This window comes from Rhododendron vialii, chromosome 4a (assembly GCF_030253575.1).
Source record: "Rhododendron vialii isolate Sample 1 chromosome 4a, ASM3025357v1".
NCBI classification, from domain to species: Eukaryota; Viridiplantae; Streptophyta; class Magnoliopsida; order Ericales; family Ericaceae; genus Rhododendron; species Rhododendron vialii.
The window spans coordinates 14085890-14103776 of record NC_080560.1 but is presented as its reverse complement, the minus strand read 5'-3'; the positions used below and the strand labels follow the sequence as shown (position 1 = coordinate 14103776).

The following is a 17887-nucleotide window of genomic DNA, read 5'->3' as shown; positions in this document are numbered from 1 at the left end:
TCTAAAAAAAAAAACCGAGGGGGCCCACGCGGGAATCAACGTCATCCGAGGTGTGTAGGGTGCTTGATCGGAGCACCCCTTTTCGTGTGTATACATAGCATTTTTGCTTAAAAAAATACAGTTTTTTTTTATACTTATTTTTGCCTTTATTCAAAAATTATGAGTTTTGATCATAATTTTTCACTTCCCTGATTCCTTTCATCAAGGCGAATCAATAAGTCATAAAAGTTTGACACAAAACTAACAAATGCGAATTTTTTTCGAATAAAAAAAAACACACATACACAATTGTGTATTTGTGTATGTGTATGTAGACCACAGAGAAGTCTATGCAATTGCATCTAGATCGACAATCTCAGTAGTTAATAGTTGAAATTTTAAAAATATAGATATCGGATTGAGCTAATTTTTTAGATTGAGACTTACGAAAAAATATTTTACATTTAATGAACAATTCGGATCATTTGTGCGGGACCCGTGGTAAGCCTTACAAAAAAATCTGTGTACAATCTGTGCATGTGTAGTCTGTGTGTAGCAGGGTTCTAAAATACTAACAGCTAGCGGACCACAAAAGCACACATACACAAGTGCACATTCAATCACAAGCGCATACACACAATTACGGACGTTAAACGACTCGGTTTGGTTGGTTTTTAAGATAATTTTACACCGAATCAATTACGTCGATTTTGTAGTTTGGCGCACTGAAACCGATGGATTATTGTAATCAACCGAACCAGCTACTCTGGTGCATTGAAGTAGTTCAGACAGCCAATAGAGCGAATATTTTCAGCCATGAAAATGGTGAAACACTAGATTACGGAATAAGATTGAGGACAACATCCTTACGAGTTATACTCTCACTTACATCAAGAAAGACAATATTGTCCGGCACTTCGACGTTAATCCCATTGTAAATGCAATTTACAACATGGAAGAGCGTCAAATGCTGTTTTAGGTTCCTGCTCTAGCTTAGAGATGGAACGCTAGGTTCTAGTACATTTTACTTTTGAAATAAAAGTCGGTGCATTATACTGCACATAATTATTTATGATATTTTTTTTTGTAAAATTAGAGGTTGATACTTGATCGAAACTATCTATAAGATAATTTTGTTGATACTAATATTTTTGCAATCTGTATTAGCTTAATTGATTGGTAGCTTAATTGACTGTCTTGCCCTCCTTGCAATTTTGTTCCAATACGGCAAGTCAAGAATTATTTAAGCAAATGTCTCTTCTCAAATTGAAGCAATATGTTGCAATCAGCCCAGTGCTCGAATTGAAGCAATATGCGGCAGTCACTGGTGAGTAACTAAATTACAAAGATCATACCCACCAAAATTAGAGATTATACTCACCAAAAAAAACTAGATCAGGCAGAGGAGGAAATCGAAACCCAAAAACTCAGTTTGAAATGGCAACCCAAAGATCCCAAAACCGAGATCGAAACCCAGTTTGACGTTGAAACCCAAAGAACCCAGTTCGAAATCAAAACCAGAAAACTCCCCTGTCACCATTGGGGGAGAAGCGAAGAGGGAATGGCGCCAATATCCTTCGTTTTCAAGGCAAACAAGGGGGTATTTTGGTAACTATGCCCTTAATCCCGAGTCCTGGCCTCCCTTAATGGAAAATGTAGAAAATGTTACGATACACACGTCTTATTTGCGTGTGTATGCACCCCAAAATGTTTCTTACCAACTTAGCAATAAGGATTTTAAGTCTATGGTGTGTGAATTTATTGGTATTCTTATTAATTGTCATATACGCAGAATTTAAGGAAAAACTTGAAAATATTTCTACATTTTCAGGTGGCAGGAAGGTGGATATGCCCCCAACCGAAACCATGACAAGTGCGCCACAACCCCAAAGGTGATTAGCTTCTATCGGTTTCAATAACAAGAAGATTAAATCCTGATATTTGCTTTCTAATTTACCATTCGATTGCTAGAGAAATGAAAGATTGTGCTTATTTACATCGCAAGCCACAGTGTCAATTTATCTTCCTGAAAATGCCGAAAGATGATGAAGATGAAAGAGTTTTTTTATTTGTGAAAACAAACTGTTCGACTACTTTTGTTGGTCTTTTGTTTTGTATTACTGTACTTGTTAAAAAATTTGGTAAAGTTTTGGATTACATATGATTGCTTCTAACAAATTTTTAATTTCGGTTTTGAAAATATCATGTTGCTATATAATAAACTAATGTTTTGAACTGCATACGATTACTTGTTAAAAGAATAACAAAATAATACTCAACCATCTAAATATCTAATGCTTCTTCAGCAATTTGGATTCGTGAATGGATTTATCCACTTCAAAAAAACCCTAATCTCAATTGATTTATGAAAATCTGTTCACAAAGTACAGTGCTAACTATTTTTCAATTCCCACGACCCCAAAGGTGATTAGCTTCTATCGTTTTCAATAACAAGAATATTTAATCCTGATATTTGCTTTCTAATTTACCATTCGATTGCTAGAGAAATGAAAGATTGTGCTTATTTACATCGCCAGCCACAGTGTCAATTTATCTTCCTGAAAATGCCGAAAGATGATGAAGATGCATGAAAGAGTAAAAGATATGATGGGGAGAAGATTAATGTCGATGCATACACATTTTTTCGGCGTTTTTATTTGTGAAAACAAACTATTCGACTACTTTTGTTGGTCTTTTATTTTGTATCACTTTTTAAAGTTGTGGATTACATATGATTGCTTCTAACAAAATTTTAATTTGGTTTTGAAAATATCACGTTGCTTTATAATAAACTAATGGTTTGAACTGCATACGATTACTTGTTAAAAGGATAACAAAATAATACTCAACCATCTAAATATCTAATGCTTCTTCAGCAATTTGGATTCGTGAATGGATTTATCCTCTTCAAAAAAACCCTAATCTCAATTGATTTATGAAAATCTGTTCACAAAGTACAGTGCTAACTATTTTTCAATTCCCACACGTTTTTTTCCTTGCAATGCATGGGATGAGTTTATACTTTCATAAATCTATGAAAATCCGTTCACAAAGTACAGAGCTAACTATTTTTCAACTCCCGCACGTTTTTTTCCTTGCAATGGATGGGATGAGCTAACTATTTTTCAACTCCCACACGTTTTTTTCCGACGTGTCTCTAGCATTTTTGTTTCATAAATTGTGGGACTTTTTAAAGTTAATTGTGGTTAAATTTGGAAGGATTTATAAGTTAGAAACAATCAATAAGAGCGAGTGTAACGTTCCCCTCGTTTGGTAAGTGTGAACAAAATCGGACTCGGAAATCAATTGGTGCACGAATTGTTGAAATCAAAACCCAATCGAAACAGATCTATTGAGTATTTTAATTCAAAAAAAAAAAAACCTAAATGAAAATTGAGCTAAACTTGACCAATTCAGTTTGGATTCGACGGTCCGTTCCCTTTACGCTACGGCACGCAAATGCAGGCAAGTGACACGCGACTCACGCAACTGCATTTTGCCCATTTATTGCGCAGTCATGCTACTTGCACATACACTTTTACACATATTTTGTACATATATTTTTATGGGGCCTACCTCAGATTCCACCAATATGATCCGAATCGCTCATTTTTTTTAAAATAATTTTTTAAGAGTTTCTGTAAAAAATTAACTCGATGGGATATCGGTAAGAGCTTTTTTAGAAATCATAGGGTGAAATAGTTTGATTCGCACTGTGATTTCTGAAAAAGCTCTTACCGATATCCTATCGAGTTGATTTTTTACGAGAACTCTTAAAAATTTATTTTAAAAATAATAAGCGGTTCGGATCATATTGATTGGACCCGAGGTGAGCCCCATAAAAGTGTATGTGCAAGATATGTGTGCAAATGTATGTGTCCTTAGCATTTTTGTTTATTGCGTGGGTCCGTAGCACAAACTAAAATACTTCGTCCGTATTCATTCTTTAGGACCGGGGGAAGCTGCACAGCGTGCTACGCACCCTCCAGGGAGCCTTGCAGGCATCGGTCTGGCAATCGGAGACGTTCACCGCGTAGAGCTCGTCGAGTTCTACGTGTATGCCAAAAATCAGCTCGATCAAATATCCATAAGTGTCTCATCCGAACACATATAACTTGAAAAAAATGGATTCAGTGGTTTTGATCCAGTGTTTTGTATCCTTTAGGATTTATTTTTTTCAAGTTATATATATTCCGATGAGGCACTTAACATTATTTGATCAAACTGATTTTTGGCGTGCACGTAAAACTCGATGAGCTCTACGCGGTGAACGTCTCCGATCGCCGGACCGATGCCGGCAAGGCTTGCCAGCGGGTGCACAACACGCTGTGCAGCATGAAGCTGCACAGCAGCTTCCCCAGTCCCATTCTTTAGTCTCAATTAACTTTTTTTTCGTCTTAAAAAGATTGTCTCATATGAAAACTATTCCATCCGTTTCACAATGATAGTCCCATTTTTTCTCTCTTACTGCTTTTCAAATAAAAAAAATTAACTATTGTCGCCCATAATTTATCAAATTTTTTCGCACCGTATAAAAGATCTTGATTAGTACTCTAACTTGGTGCGAAAAAATTCAAAAAATTATACACGGAAGTAGTTGATTTTTTTATTTAAAAAATGACACGACTTTTCATGGAGGACTCTCAATATGGAATGGAGTTAGTAAATGGGTAATAGATATAAAATTTCTTTTACCCTTTCATTTTTAAATTAGTAGTACTAAAAAAAATAAGAAAGCGTAATGATTAAAGAGTAAAATGAAAAAAATAAGTTTTCAAAAGTGCAATGATTGTGTTCTTTTAATTACTCTGTTGAAATTCCCAAAAGAGATTAAAGAATAAGGAAATTCCCAAAAGAGATTAAAGAATAAGGACGGAGGGAGTACGAGTTCAATTTTGTTCACCCTTCTTAAAAGAAGGTGAACATTATATTCTCTCTTATTGGTTGAAATGGTATATGTGTCACCCATGCAATATACTTTTTGGTAAGTATGACATTACTTTGCAGTGGGATTCACACTATTTCAACCAATAGGAAAGACGATAATGTTCACTATATTAAGTGGAAGGTGAACAAAACTCAACTTAACGGAGTACTACGTAAAAGTTTTACGGTAAAACTTTTTTTTTTTTTTGTCAAACGGAAACTTTTTAGGTAATTTTTTACGGTAAAACTTCACTTCTATACGTGTGGGCCTAATCGTATCGGACGACGGGCCCCAAACAGCAAGCTTAAATACCGCTCCTCTGCGGCCTCCAACGCAGAGCAGGGCCGGCGGTTCGAACGGCCTGACTCTCGTCAAAAAAAATTATTAGAGAGAGAGAGAGAGAGGAGGGAGAAATCTCATCGCAGGCGAACGGAGGACGGGAAGAACGTCACTTCCAGGTACGCAATTGTGTATACAGTATATGTATATATGCTCTGTTTTTTTTTTTTTTGATAATCAATGTATATATGCTCTGTTACGTCTTGTTACTTTCAAGTCTTCTGATCCGTGATCACAGTTTAGAATCACACCCCTGCTTTTTTCTTTTGTATGGCGGTCAGGGCTGTGGGAGCCGGTTTACGCACAATTCGACAGTAATGAGGCCACCCATGCTGGAAATAGAAAATTCATAAAAAATTACATTCTTATAGCCTGACCCTAAGGGTCGAATTGTAGACCATTGCGTGGTGAGCACATCCACTAACCACCCGGACTGATCCCCTCCCCAAGAATCGCCTCTCCAATACGAGAATCATGTATCCGTCGTATTGTTTAGATAAGAGAGATCTAGGTGGAGATTAAAAGGTGTTTTGAAACTGAATTTATTAACGAATCTACAAGTACTACATATTTTAGATTAGAATTTGGAATGGATGGACAGATTAAGAATTTCGTCAGATCAATTTTTTTTTCCACCTTCTCTCGTAAAAACAACCGAATCGGTGCTAGGAAGAATTTCAATTCGTCCGACGTTCGGTATTGTGCACCGGCAAATCTTTTTTTTTATAGCGTCGTCGCCTGGGAGTTGTGTCTGCTCCGATGTGGCTTATTTTCTGGATTTCTTGTACCGTATTTTGATTTCATTCGGTAACTGAATGACAATTGGCAAAATAGTAAATATGAGAATAAATTTTTTATGCCGTCAGTGTAAATATTTATTTTTTTCAAATCAATTTAATTGCATTGATACCGACGGTGTAAATAATTTATTCTCTACGACTACTAATATAACGCAGTTCTCTCTCTCATCACAGTTCGTATTTTTGTCTTCTCTGGTACTAGTAACTGAATTTTTTTTTTTTATGCATTACAAAATTTAGTTTTTTAATTAAGATATTTCTCAGTCTAAGTTTGGACTTATACTTATTTTTTTATACGTGTCAGAGAATCGTGTTTTCAACTTACTTTTAATTATGCTTTGGATCCGTAACTTCCGCCACTAATTCCTATTATCAAACTAATTTGCCTCTGATCCGACTTCTCTTTCTGTCTTCGTTTCCATTAGATTAGTAATAATAAAAATTAACGCCGTGCCAGTACTGATAAATAAATAGTACTATATATTTCTGATTTTATATTTTATTAGGTAGCCCGCTTTACCGTTTGGTTTGGTGTGGTCCAATGCGTAGCTTTTAATTAAGGTTTAATTTAATGTTGCCGTGTTCGTTGCCTAGCCGTAAAAGGTTCCTTTCCTAATCTGTGCACTCTATCACGTGGTTGTAATTTACTGAAATGTTTTATCCCAAGATACGCCAGCACATGGTTGTGTTTTTCTTTACAACTTAGGAGATGTTCCCGTTCAAACGGGATGAGATTAATCCATTTAGGGCCGGCCGCAAAGAAACAACATCCGTGGAAAACAGTTAGAAAAAAACTAGAAAGGGACCACCCATGAGGCTACCCACAGGGAATCGACACCCACAGACTGATTGGCCTACCCCGTGAGGTGACAAACAAGCCAAGTTGATCTGGTTGAAAACTTATCGAGTTTCAAAAATATGTTTGAGTTTGGCTTGTTTATGAGACGAGCTAATGTCAAATGATAGTTAATTAAGCCAATCACGAGCCGATATCAAGTACCTTTGAATTCCTTATACATAATAAGCCGAACGAGTCGAGTAACAGCTTGTTCGAGCTTGGTTTGAAATCTCAACGAGCTTCAAAAAATGTTCAAGCTTGCTTTGATAACGTAACAAACCAATCTTGAACAAGCTATTAACAAACGAACACAAGCTCATACTCGAGTAGCTTGGTTCGTTTAACAACTCTAGAGCAAACCTCCTGGCCAGTGGAGACAACTCTTGTTGCCTTTAAAAAAAAAAAAAAGGGTTGAAACTCTAATAAGCCACTTGGTTAAAATCAAAAAATATCCTATATTGAGATTTTTACAATGAAGGACCCAATATAACAATCAGGTGACAGCCTCCTTTCTGGCCCTCAAAGATCAAGTCTAGTTGTTGGTGTCGAAATGACTTTGCCAAATTAAAACAAGAAGTTTGACCATATGATGAAAACGAATTTAAGCTTGCCGATATGGACTTGCTCTAAGTCCATCCTTGCTTTTTCGTTGCTCAACGTCGCAATTAATTTATTGGAATGGAAGACCACAGCCTCGTGAATTTCATTTGCGGAAAAATTAGACCATAAACATGAAACTTTCCACAAAATAGGGCGCATGGAAAAGAAGAAGAAGAAGTGATTTCCGAAGAACAGCCCTATAGTCCTATCACTAAATGGACTTGGCTATACAACCCAAACTTCAGGGGGAGAGCTAGCTACGGCACACCAACTACGGCTCTTCACTTAAATATAAATACCAAGGTACTCACCTGGTAGGGAATCGAACCTCAGATCAAGGAGATTATTCTCTAAGTCTGGCACCCGCTCTTACCACTGGGGCAACCTCTAAGTGTATTTCCAACTCCAAGTTGACGGAGAGTTTGAAAGAAGTGGCAACAACCTCTTTAATTTTTTTGAATGATCTCATTGGCTCATATGTGTTGGCCCTACCCATTTAATTGTGGAATGGGCCGCATACATATATGAAAGAAGAGTGGTCGGTAAGAGTGGTCGTAGCATTATTTAGGATTTTGACCATTTTATAGAGTTTGAAATGAAACTAGGAGTAACTTTTCGGACCCTTGAAAGTCGATTTTTTTTACCGGCTCGAACGTCTAAAATATCTTGATAATTACTCCATCCGTTCGGATTTAATAGTCTTTTTTGGGAGTTCGTACAACTTTTCAATCAATATATCTTGTAATTTATAATATTTTATGTAATTTTGAAAATATTGTCTTATAGAACTAATTGAGATCTATTAAATAAGATTCATATTGGATATAAAATTTATTACTAATTTAAAAATATAAGTTATTTTTTTTATTCGGTTAGAATTGAATTAAGGACTATTTAATCCAGACGGGGACTAATCATATCTCTTCATGAAATTCTTCTGTGAGTCAGTTAGCTTTTGATAGCGACAATGGTAATAGCAATTGGCAAGTGGGTGGTAGCTTCCGCAATGCCTAGTTTCGTGTCAAAGACAGCTATGGTTGTACCAAACTAACACTGCTCAATCCATGCGGAGGTGCGTACCGATGTAGGCGACAGTGGGGGCATGAGCCCCACTCAATTTTGTATTGTAGAATTAAAATAATATGCTTACAAATATTGATTATACCCAATAGATTTCTAGCGGTGTTCTAACAAAATTACTTTAAATTCCCTTAATGTGAAAATTTGTTAGTATGTTTCTTAGTTCTCTAAGTTTTTGCATTCTCTTTTTGTGCAAAAAAATACACCCCGTTTTGTTAGTTATAAGGTGAAGTACAAATATAGTCACAAATATGTTTTACTCTAATTTTACCGACAAAACATATGTATTGTTTTTTTGTTTTAAGGAGTTATAAATATACGGGGGTTAAGTTTACGTAAAGCAAGACAAAGTAACAACTCTAAAACAATGAGTGAAATTCACTACTATTCTTCTTTATTTCACTGGTGCAACTCGCACCAGTGTAAATTTCTGAGTCCGTCGGTCTTACATATTCATATGTAAAGGTTGTAGGATGAACTATAAAAATTTGCATGAGATATGGGCAAGTTAGCTCGGGACATCTTGGATTAATTGGGGAAAAAAATAAAGAAAAAGAAAGATAAGTCACATTCAGGTAGGTTGTAAACGAGCTAAGCTTTGTCGAGCTCGAACTCGGCTCGTTTACTAAACGAGCGAAAAACTTGAGCTCAAGTTTGAGCTCGTCTCGAGCCTTAACGAATCGAGCTTAGTCATTTACTAAACGAGCCTTTTTAATCGAGTCGAGCTTCCCTTAACGAGCCGAGGTTTTGTCAAACAAGCCAAGCTCCACTCGGCTCATTTACTAATCACATTCGAGTTCGATTGATTTTTTTTAGGTTTGGCAGGTACTACTGTTTATGGGTGGAAATATCTCTCGACTGTGATTAGGATCTTTTTGTAACAACGTGATTCTTCACCTTCCATTGGTTTGGTCTTTCCTTAACTAAAGTTATGGGTGTACGTGCTATGTACATATAAGTTTTTTGGGGTCGACCTTGGGTCCCTCAAAGAGGATTTGACCCACCCATTATTTTTAAAATATTTTTTTATGGAGTTCTGTAAAAAATTAGCTCAATCCGATACTGGTAACGATTTTTTTTTTTTGAATTTGTGAGGGCAAAACTGCTTAACTGCTCAGTTTCGCCCTTACAAATTCAAAAAAAATCCTTACCGATATTGGGTTGAGCTAATTTTTTACAGGACTCCATAAAAAAATATTTTAAAAATAATGGGCGATTTGAATCATCTTTGAAGAACCCGAAATAGACCCTCACAAAACCTATATGTACATAATATGACATAGCATTACTACGTTGGAGTAATAGTCGGCCGGCCGACTCTGGCCAACTCTCAAGTCGGTGGAATGTGTTTAGTGTCCATTGATGTCGTGGGGCCCTTCACCAAAATAAGTTTGGCTCGCATTTTCTTTGAATATGCTCTCTGAAGGTGCCGTTTGTTTCCCTCCGTCCATTTTGTTTGTTTATTTTTAAGGAGGCATGTAATTAAAAACATGTCTTCTTGTTAAATTTGATTGGATTTTTTCATATGAAAACCTATCCTTCTTATTGGTGACTTATAAAAATAATTCAAATATTTTGAGGCATCCCGAAATAAAAAGAATAATCGAAGAAAATGGGACATAGAGAGTATTTTTGATAACTGGTTATTGATTACGATAATTTCTCTAATATTTAGTGAACTTCTAAGACTAGTTGTCATTATATTTTTGATAACTGGTTATTGGTTTGAGCAAGTGAAATTGAAAAATATGAATTATACGTCGAAGTTGAAAAGTTCATGAAAAACAATAAGATTGTACTGGTCAAAACAAATCATAAGTATTAATCAAAAAATTTAACACGAATCTTACATAATTCAAAACATGACAAAAAATGATACTCCATAGTCCAAACAATCTTGCATAAACGGGTTCTTAATTCCTTCTGTTCGCGCTAGTACGATATAGTATATCATAGAATGTCTCAAAGTGTTAATTCGTGTTAAAAAATCAAGTCAAAAAATTGTTTAATTATACGTTTAATATTCATCCTAATAAAATATACTTTAAAAAAGTCTCCAAAAGTGAGAATTAAATATTGCCACTCTCAAAATGAATCACCATTAAGAGACGTAAGGAGTAGTATTTTTTGAACACGAATTAGTCATGGATTCGGGCAGGGAACGTAGGAAAATGATAGCCCACCAATAATGTATGTGTGATGAGAAATTTTAAGTGCAAAGAAAATCTCCCCGGAAAAAACTCTGAAAGGCAAATCAACGGCACAGACCACCTTGTTGATTTGTCATTTCGAGGTAATTTCCGGATAATTTTTTTAATGGCACAGACCACCTTGTTGATTTGTCATTTCGAGGTAATTTCTGGATAATTTTTTTTTTTACCTAGCACTACTAGTGTGGGATAGCTGCCCGATCCTTGATCACAAACCACCTTGTTGAGAAATATCTTTCCTAAGTCCTCCTAGGATACTAGATATGGAGTACAGATTTAGGATACTAGATATTATATTGAGTGGAGTCATCAAACTCGTCCTTTTCCTCTTCAGATATTATCGGAGGGTATGTCGACATGGAGTCGTGTCACACTTCCAACGGCATTGTTGGGTCTTTTCATTCAAAGGACAAAGCCAATTTGCCTCGGGAAAATCATGTTTACAAAGTAGATGTGAACCGCTTTGCAACGGCTCCGTAAATAAGTACAGTATATCTTATTTGCCACTTGTATATTAAAGTAACAATTATTCTAATTCCACAAACACTTAAACGTCATACTTCGGAAGCGTTGGTTGGGTCTTTTCATTCAAAGGACAAACTGAATTTGCCACCTTGTGTATTTGTACATGTGTTTGTGGTGCTAGCATTTTTGTTTAAGTAATTTTATTCAATTCTATGCTAAATTATAGGCTTGTGCACAGCTTGGATCGGTTTGGTTTCTTGGGAACAGAGGACTGCTATCGCGTCTCACGATTTAAGAAATTGCAATCCGCATCCGAACCAAAAGTCATATGGACCGTACTGGACCAATTCGCGAGTCACGGTTTGGTTCTGATTTTTATCCATGGTTTACATACAAATTCTACCCTTGCACTAGTTGCCCATTCCAACTGTCATGAGAAGTATAAAAGGAGAAGAAAAACTCTAATCAAAAGGCAAATCTGCCTACAATTCTGCTAGAGAATTCCTAATTGAAAATCTGAATAAAAGTGAAGCATGCACAGATAGATGATTTGGTAATATTCTTAAATCAGAAAAGTTTAATTCACCGGATCAAAAAAAAAAAGAAGAAAAGTTTAAGTCACCAGTCACCTCCCAAAATTAGAGATTCAAATAACCAGCATCTAATAAGTTCTATATTGTTATAACTTATAACTTAATAATTTATAACTATGGGTAAATTTATTTACTAAATATTGCATACATACATATTTTTATTCTTGTTTTTATATATTATTTATACTTATATATATAGTACGGTTCGATTTGGTTAATACATGGTTTGATAACAGAAATCCATGGACTGATCCATATACTACGATTCACAATTTTTTTAGTCTATGTCCGGAATCTAGGGATCGGGACCAAAAACAAACGGTTCGGTTCTGACCGGTTCAACTGTTCTTTTGATTTTTTAGCAGCCCTAGGCCTAAATCCATAGCCTAAATTGTGATTTTTGCGAGATCTTGTGTCAGACTTGGCATATGATTTTGCTCAAGCCGCAATTAATGTTTCTCTACAAGGCGGTTGGCATGACTATATACATATGTATGTAAACGATTCAACTCTTCTTCATTACTTAAAAGGAATTGGATTTACGTTGTTGCGTGCGTCTTGCATGGATTATATCTAGACCTACTTCGATAATTGAAACCGTTCGTAGGATTGGGTTGGTAAGGAGTAAGGACCCACATATTGCCAGGAGGATGATCTAGTCATTTTCAATGGTTGGTGAAGATCCTTTTCAATGCATACCACCTTCCACTTGATAAACCCACACCTTCAGTTTTTGTGGTGTTGCTTCGTTGGTTCGGTGCATGCTTGGTCGGTACCCATAATTGAGTAACGTGTTTTGTTACCAATAGTGCTTTTGCATCAAGTTCCATATGGAATAGGAGTATTTAGCAGGACAGTTTTTGTTGGACTCTGCAATGATGGCATAGCCTATCATTTGCAACAATGTTTTTCTTGTTTTCTTGTCATATGAAAGTATAAGGTTTCCTTTCCTAAACCAAACTAAACTCTCTTTTATCCAGGTTGGTGAACAATGGGTGCCGGTGGCCGAACCTCCATTCCTCCCAAGGCCAAAAGGCCCGAAACCAACGTCCTCCGTCGAGTCCCTCACTCGAAGCCCCCATTCACACTCGGCGAGGTCAAAAAAGCCATACCACCCCACTGCTTCAACCGATCCGTTCTCCGCTCATTCTCCTACGTTGTTTACGACCTCCTCATATCCTCCCTGCTCTATTACGTCGCCACTACCTACATCCACCTCCTTCCCTCACCGCTATCCTTCCTCGCATGGCCGCTTTATTGGATCTGCCAGGGATGTGTCCTAACCGGGGTCTGGGTGGTGGCCCATGAGTGTGGCCACCACGCCTTCAGCAACTACCAGTGGCTAGATGACACGGTCGGCCTCATCCTCCACTCCGCCCTCCTCGTCCCCTACTTTTCTTGGAAACATAGCCACCGCCGCCACCACTCCAACACCGCTTCCATGGAGCGTGATGAGGTAATGACAGACATACGCAAGATTTAAATGTCGCGTATAGTGGCTCTCTCATAGTAACTGGCCATGTTTTATTCACGAGTACGACTAGGTGGGACAAGTAAAATGAATAGCAATTTCTCATGTTATTTCTCAAGTTTTTTCCGATCCGTGGTTGCGTTGAATATCTTGCTTCGAATGTCGTCTCTGATTACTTATCTTTCTTTAACAGGTATTTGTTCCCAAGCCCAAGTCCGAAATCGGATGGTACGCCAAGTACCTCAACAACCCGCCGGGCCGAATCTTCAGCATCCTTATAACCCTCACTCTAGGCTGGCCATTGTACCTAATGTTCAACGTCTCGGGCCGGAAGTACGACCGGTTCGCCTGCCACTACGACCCCTACGGCCCAATCTACTCAAACCGCGAGCGGGCCCAAATCTTCCTTTCAGACGCGGGGAACCTAGCCGTCGGTCTCGTGCTTTATAAGCTAGCAGCAGCAAAAGGCCTGACTTGGGTCCTCTCTGTATACGGAGTCCCGCTTCTCATTGTGAACGGGTTTCTTGTTTTGATCACTTGGTTACAACACACTCACCCGGCCTTGCCTCACTATGACTCGTCCGAGTGGGACTGGTTCAGGGGCGCCCTTGCGACCGTCGACCGTGACTACGGAATTTTAAACAAAGTGTTCCATAATATTACGGACACTCATGTGGCCCATCATTTGTTTTCGACCATGCCGCATTACCACGCGATGGAGGCAACCAAGGCGATTAGGCCGATTTTGGGGGAGTACTATCAGTTTGATGGGACACCGTTAGTGAAGGCGATCTGGCGGGAAGCCAAGGAGTGTGTTTATGTTGAGGCTGATGATGGCGGCCAGAAAGGTGTTTTTTGGTACAACAACAAGCTTTGATTTGGGTCTCCTTCTCCCTTGGGAAGTTTAGGTTATTTATATATGTCTTTGTGATGGAACCCTAATTTTTTTCAGATGATGAATTATTGGTGTTGGTCACTTGGATGATGATGTTGGCCATTTTAGTTATATCCTATGGGAAAGAATAATAAATCGTGCTTCCAAGTTCCAACCAAGAGAAAGTATAATAATGTGATTCTGGTTCATGGTTTTTGGAGAGATTTCGATGCATTGGAGAAAAACTCTTTCGGTTGCACTCGATACTTACAAGCCTTGAGAGTTAAATCGCTTCTACTATTTGGTAACAATGTAGGTTTTTGATTGTTTCTTAAAAACCCAAGTTTTTGTTGAAAGAAAAAGAGAACAAGTTCGGTTCGCATCCTCAAGGATTATTTTATGGCCAGAGTCCTCCTACTCACGCTGACTGGAACAGATCGGGAGCACAAAGAAGAAAAACCATGTATGGGGCTGACTCTTGCCGATCGAGCTTGACAGTTCAAGGGCGCCAGGTAACCCGATGCGAGATGACAAGGGAATCGACAACCGAAGTCCCAGCGAAAGACAGCCGTAACTATAATAACAGTCCTAAAGTAGCAAAATTTTCTGACCCGCACGTAGGTAGTTGTTGAAAGTGGCGGAAATAGTTGAATTTAATCATTAAGTGCACAATACATGTTCAAGCATAGCATAGGTAGCAGCAGGATACTCGAAATCAGATGCTAGAAAACAAAGCAGCTGTTTTATCTGACCGTCGCTTTTCTCGGTTTATTTCGATGATTCAAAGATTATACGCTTTCTTCGAGTTACTACTCCTACTTATTAGAGAAAATGCCTCTCCTCGTAATGAATCCCTACGACAAACTGATGGGACATAACTGATCAAAATTTCAGAATAATGGCACATAGCGCCCAGAATTTCCCAAAAGTTCCAAGTCGGATGAGGCGACGAGGCAAGGTTGATCATCACACAGAATAAAATCTTTGGGAGATTAAATTCTTTCCACCTTAGGTGAAAACCACAAGTTTCCGCCACCGCCAATTGTGGGTTCCACTGTGCTTGCAGTATTCTAAACCGTTCGTCTTATAGGACCCATAGAGCAGTATCCACACAAAAAATCAGTTTGATCAATCGTTGATAAATATATCAAAATTTGAATTTTTGTTTATAAAATGGATGGTCTGATTCTTTAAAGCTAAATTGTCTATCACCGTCTATTTTAGAAACCAAAATTCAATTTTTGATATATCTAGCGACGTCTGAGCATGTTGATTTTTTGCGTGGATGTACAACTCTACCGATCCTGTAAGATGAATGTGAAAAGGAGTTTTTAAATATCCATCCTCAAACATCATCTCTCATTAGTTCCCATCCAGTGCTTTTTGAACAATTATGTTTCCATACCCACTTTTAAATAATCCCAGGATTGCCCTTTACATACATACATACATACATACATACATACATACATATATATATATATAGAGGAATTTTCAAGTGAGGGATCCCTCATTTTAATAAAATGAGGGACTTTCATTTCCCGATCAAATTTTGAAAATCCGAACCGTTCAATGTGTGCAGAACGTAAGTTTAAGGGTCCCCGCGACAAATCAGGAAAAAAAATGACCGGGAAGGGCGTCATCCGAGCAGTTTTTTTTGTATATATATATATATATATATATATATATATATAGGCATGGATTTTGAGGACTAAAAAATAATCTTGAAGATCCTCTAGCCTAATTTTAAGATAATCATCCCTAATTTAAATCCCAAAAATTTGCCAATGAATTAAAACCGCCCCGCCCACCCCCCCACCCCCCCCCCCCCCCCCCCCCCCCCCCCCCAATTAATCCTTCTCCCCCACCATACCAAACTCCCCCTAATTAGGATTCCAAAATTTCGGCATAATTAATCCTCCTCCTCCTCCACCATACCAAACCCCCCCTAATTAGAATTCCAAAATTTCGGCATAATTAATCCTCCTCCCGCCCAACAAAAAAAAAAAAAAATCAAATTTGAGCTTCATTTGTAATATTTGGACTTTGAAACCTTTAGGTGTTTGGGAAAATTACGGCCCAGGACGTGTTTTGATAATTCATACCCGCCAAGGACATGCTGAGAACATTTGTTAATGCTAAAAATGTCCTTAAAGGGTATTAATTATCAAACACATCATTGGCCGTCATTTTCCCTAGGTGTTTTGGACTTTGCCCTTCGGAGTGTATGGGCTTGTCCCATCTGGCTGTAATTGTCAATCTTAATTGGTTGGAAATCCCTTTCCCCCTCTCCTTAATAAAATGTTACTTTTGTCGATAAAAAGAGAGAGTATTAATCTAAGTTGATAAAGATAGAAATAGAGAGAAAAAATTAATAGATATTACTAAAAAAGGAGAAAGACATTTGGTAAGGAAAGCAATAATTAGTTTTCTTTTTTTGTTTCTTTTCGAGTCACATGGCTACAATTTTACCAAAAAATAATTCGGTGGCAATAAATGTTTCTCTCATTTGTATGCCTAGACATTTTCAAAGAAAACTATTTATAGGCATTTTCAAAGAAAACCGCTTTATTTACTATTTTAACAAAAAAAAATTCGATTGTGATAAATGTTGCTCATTTGTATGCATATACATCCTCAAAAAAATTGCTCTATTTATGGGCATACAAATGAGAGCAACATTTATCGCCATCAAATCATTTTTCGTTAAAATAGTAGCCATGTGATTAAAAAAAAACTAATTATGCTTTCCTTACTAAATCTCTCTCTCCTTTTTTTCCATAAGATTTGTTTTCCCTCTCTGTCTCTATCTTTATCAAGTTGGAGAGAGAGGAAGCAAATGTTATGGAAAATCAAGTTAGAGAGAAGGGAAGCAAATGTTATAAAAAGAAAAAAGAAAAAGGAGAGAGATTTGGTAAGGAAACTTAGGAAAACAATAATTTAGTTTTTTCTTTTTTGTTTATTTTCTAATCAAATAACTACTATTTTAACGAAGAGTAACTTGATAAAGATAGAGATAGGGGGAAAATTAATAAATATTACGAAAAAAAGGACAGAGATATTTGGTAAGAAAAGTAATAATTAGGTTTTTCCTTTTTGTTCGTTTTCTAAACATATGGCTATGTTTATAGAGAGATGAAGAAAATGTTAAAAAAAAAGGAGAGAGAGATTTGGTAAGGAAATCAATAATTTAGTTTTCCTTTTTTAGAGATAAAAGGGAAAAGTTAATAAATATTGCGGAAAAAAATGGATAGAGATATTTGGTAAGAAAAGCAATAATTAAGTTTTTCCTTTTTGTTAATTTTCTAATCACAGAGCTACTATTTTAATGACATAATAGATATAAACGTTGCTCTCACTTGTATACCTAGACATTTTCAAAAAAAAAAATCCGTTTTGTTTTATAATATAGATTTATAAAATGACCTCTTCGTTCACTAGCCTATCGAACCAAACACTCATATGCTCCAACTTAGTTTGAATTCATAAACAAACAAAAAAAAAACGTGATTGAGCTTGGGTTACATATTATTTAAACGAGTTTAACAAGCTAAAAGTCGAGTCGAGCTTGAACTGTTTGGTTCGTTTAGCAGTCCTAGTTCAAACACTTCAAAAAGCAGTTACAGTGAAGGAACAAACCGAGACACTTCAAACAGCTAGTGCATGGGCAAGAGGAGAAGAAAGTAATATGAGAGCATCTCCAACCCATCT

At 37.0% G+C, this 17887-nt stretch overlaps 1 protein-coding gene and 1 long non-coding RNA gene across 2 annotated transcripts in view; both read left to right on the top strand.

The window, feature by feature from the left end:
- Nucleotides 1–17887, top strand: part of LOC131324334 (uncharacterized) — a 93266-nt gene that overhangs the window by 61001 nt on the left and 14378 nt on the right. The gene's annotated exons all lie outside the window — the stretch shown is intronic.
- On the top strand, nucleotides 5168–14355 carry LOC131324333 (delta(12)-fatty-acid desaturase FAD2-like). Its single transcript, XM_058356268.1, has 3 exons — nucleotides 5168–5364; nucleotides 12812–13287; nucleotides 13496–14355. Exons 2-3 carry the CDS (start codon nucleotides 12823–12825, stop codon nucleotides 14177–14179), a joined length of 1149 nt encoding a protein of 382 aa, XP_058212251.1. The 5' UTR covers nucleotides 5168–5364; nucleotides 12812–12822; the 3' UTR covers nucleotides 14180–14355.

Bases quoted from the DNA above. Each gene is read 5' to 3' on its own strand.
- LOC131324333 (XM_058356268.1), top strand. From the start codon at position 12,823: ATGGGTGCCGGTGGCCGAACCTCCATTCCTCCCAAGGCCAAAAGGCCC. The intron at 13,288-13,495 runs GTAATGACAGAC...TTTCTTTAACAG, and splicing joins CTTCCATGGAGCGTGATGAG to GTATTTGTTCCCAAGCCCAA.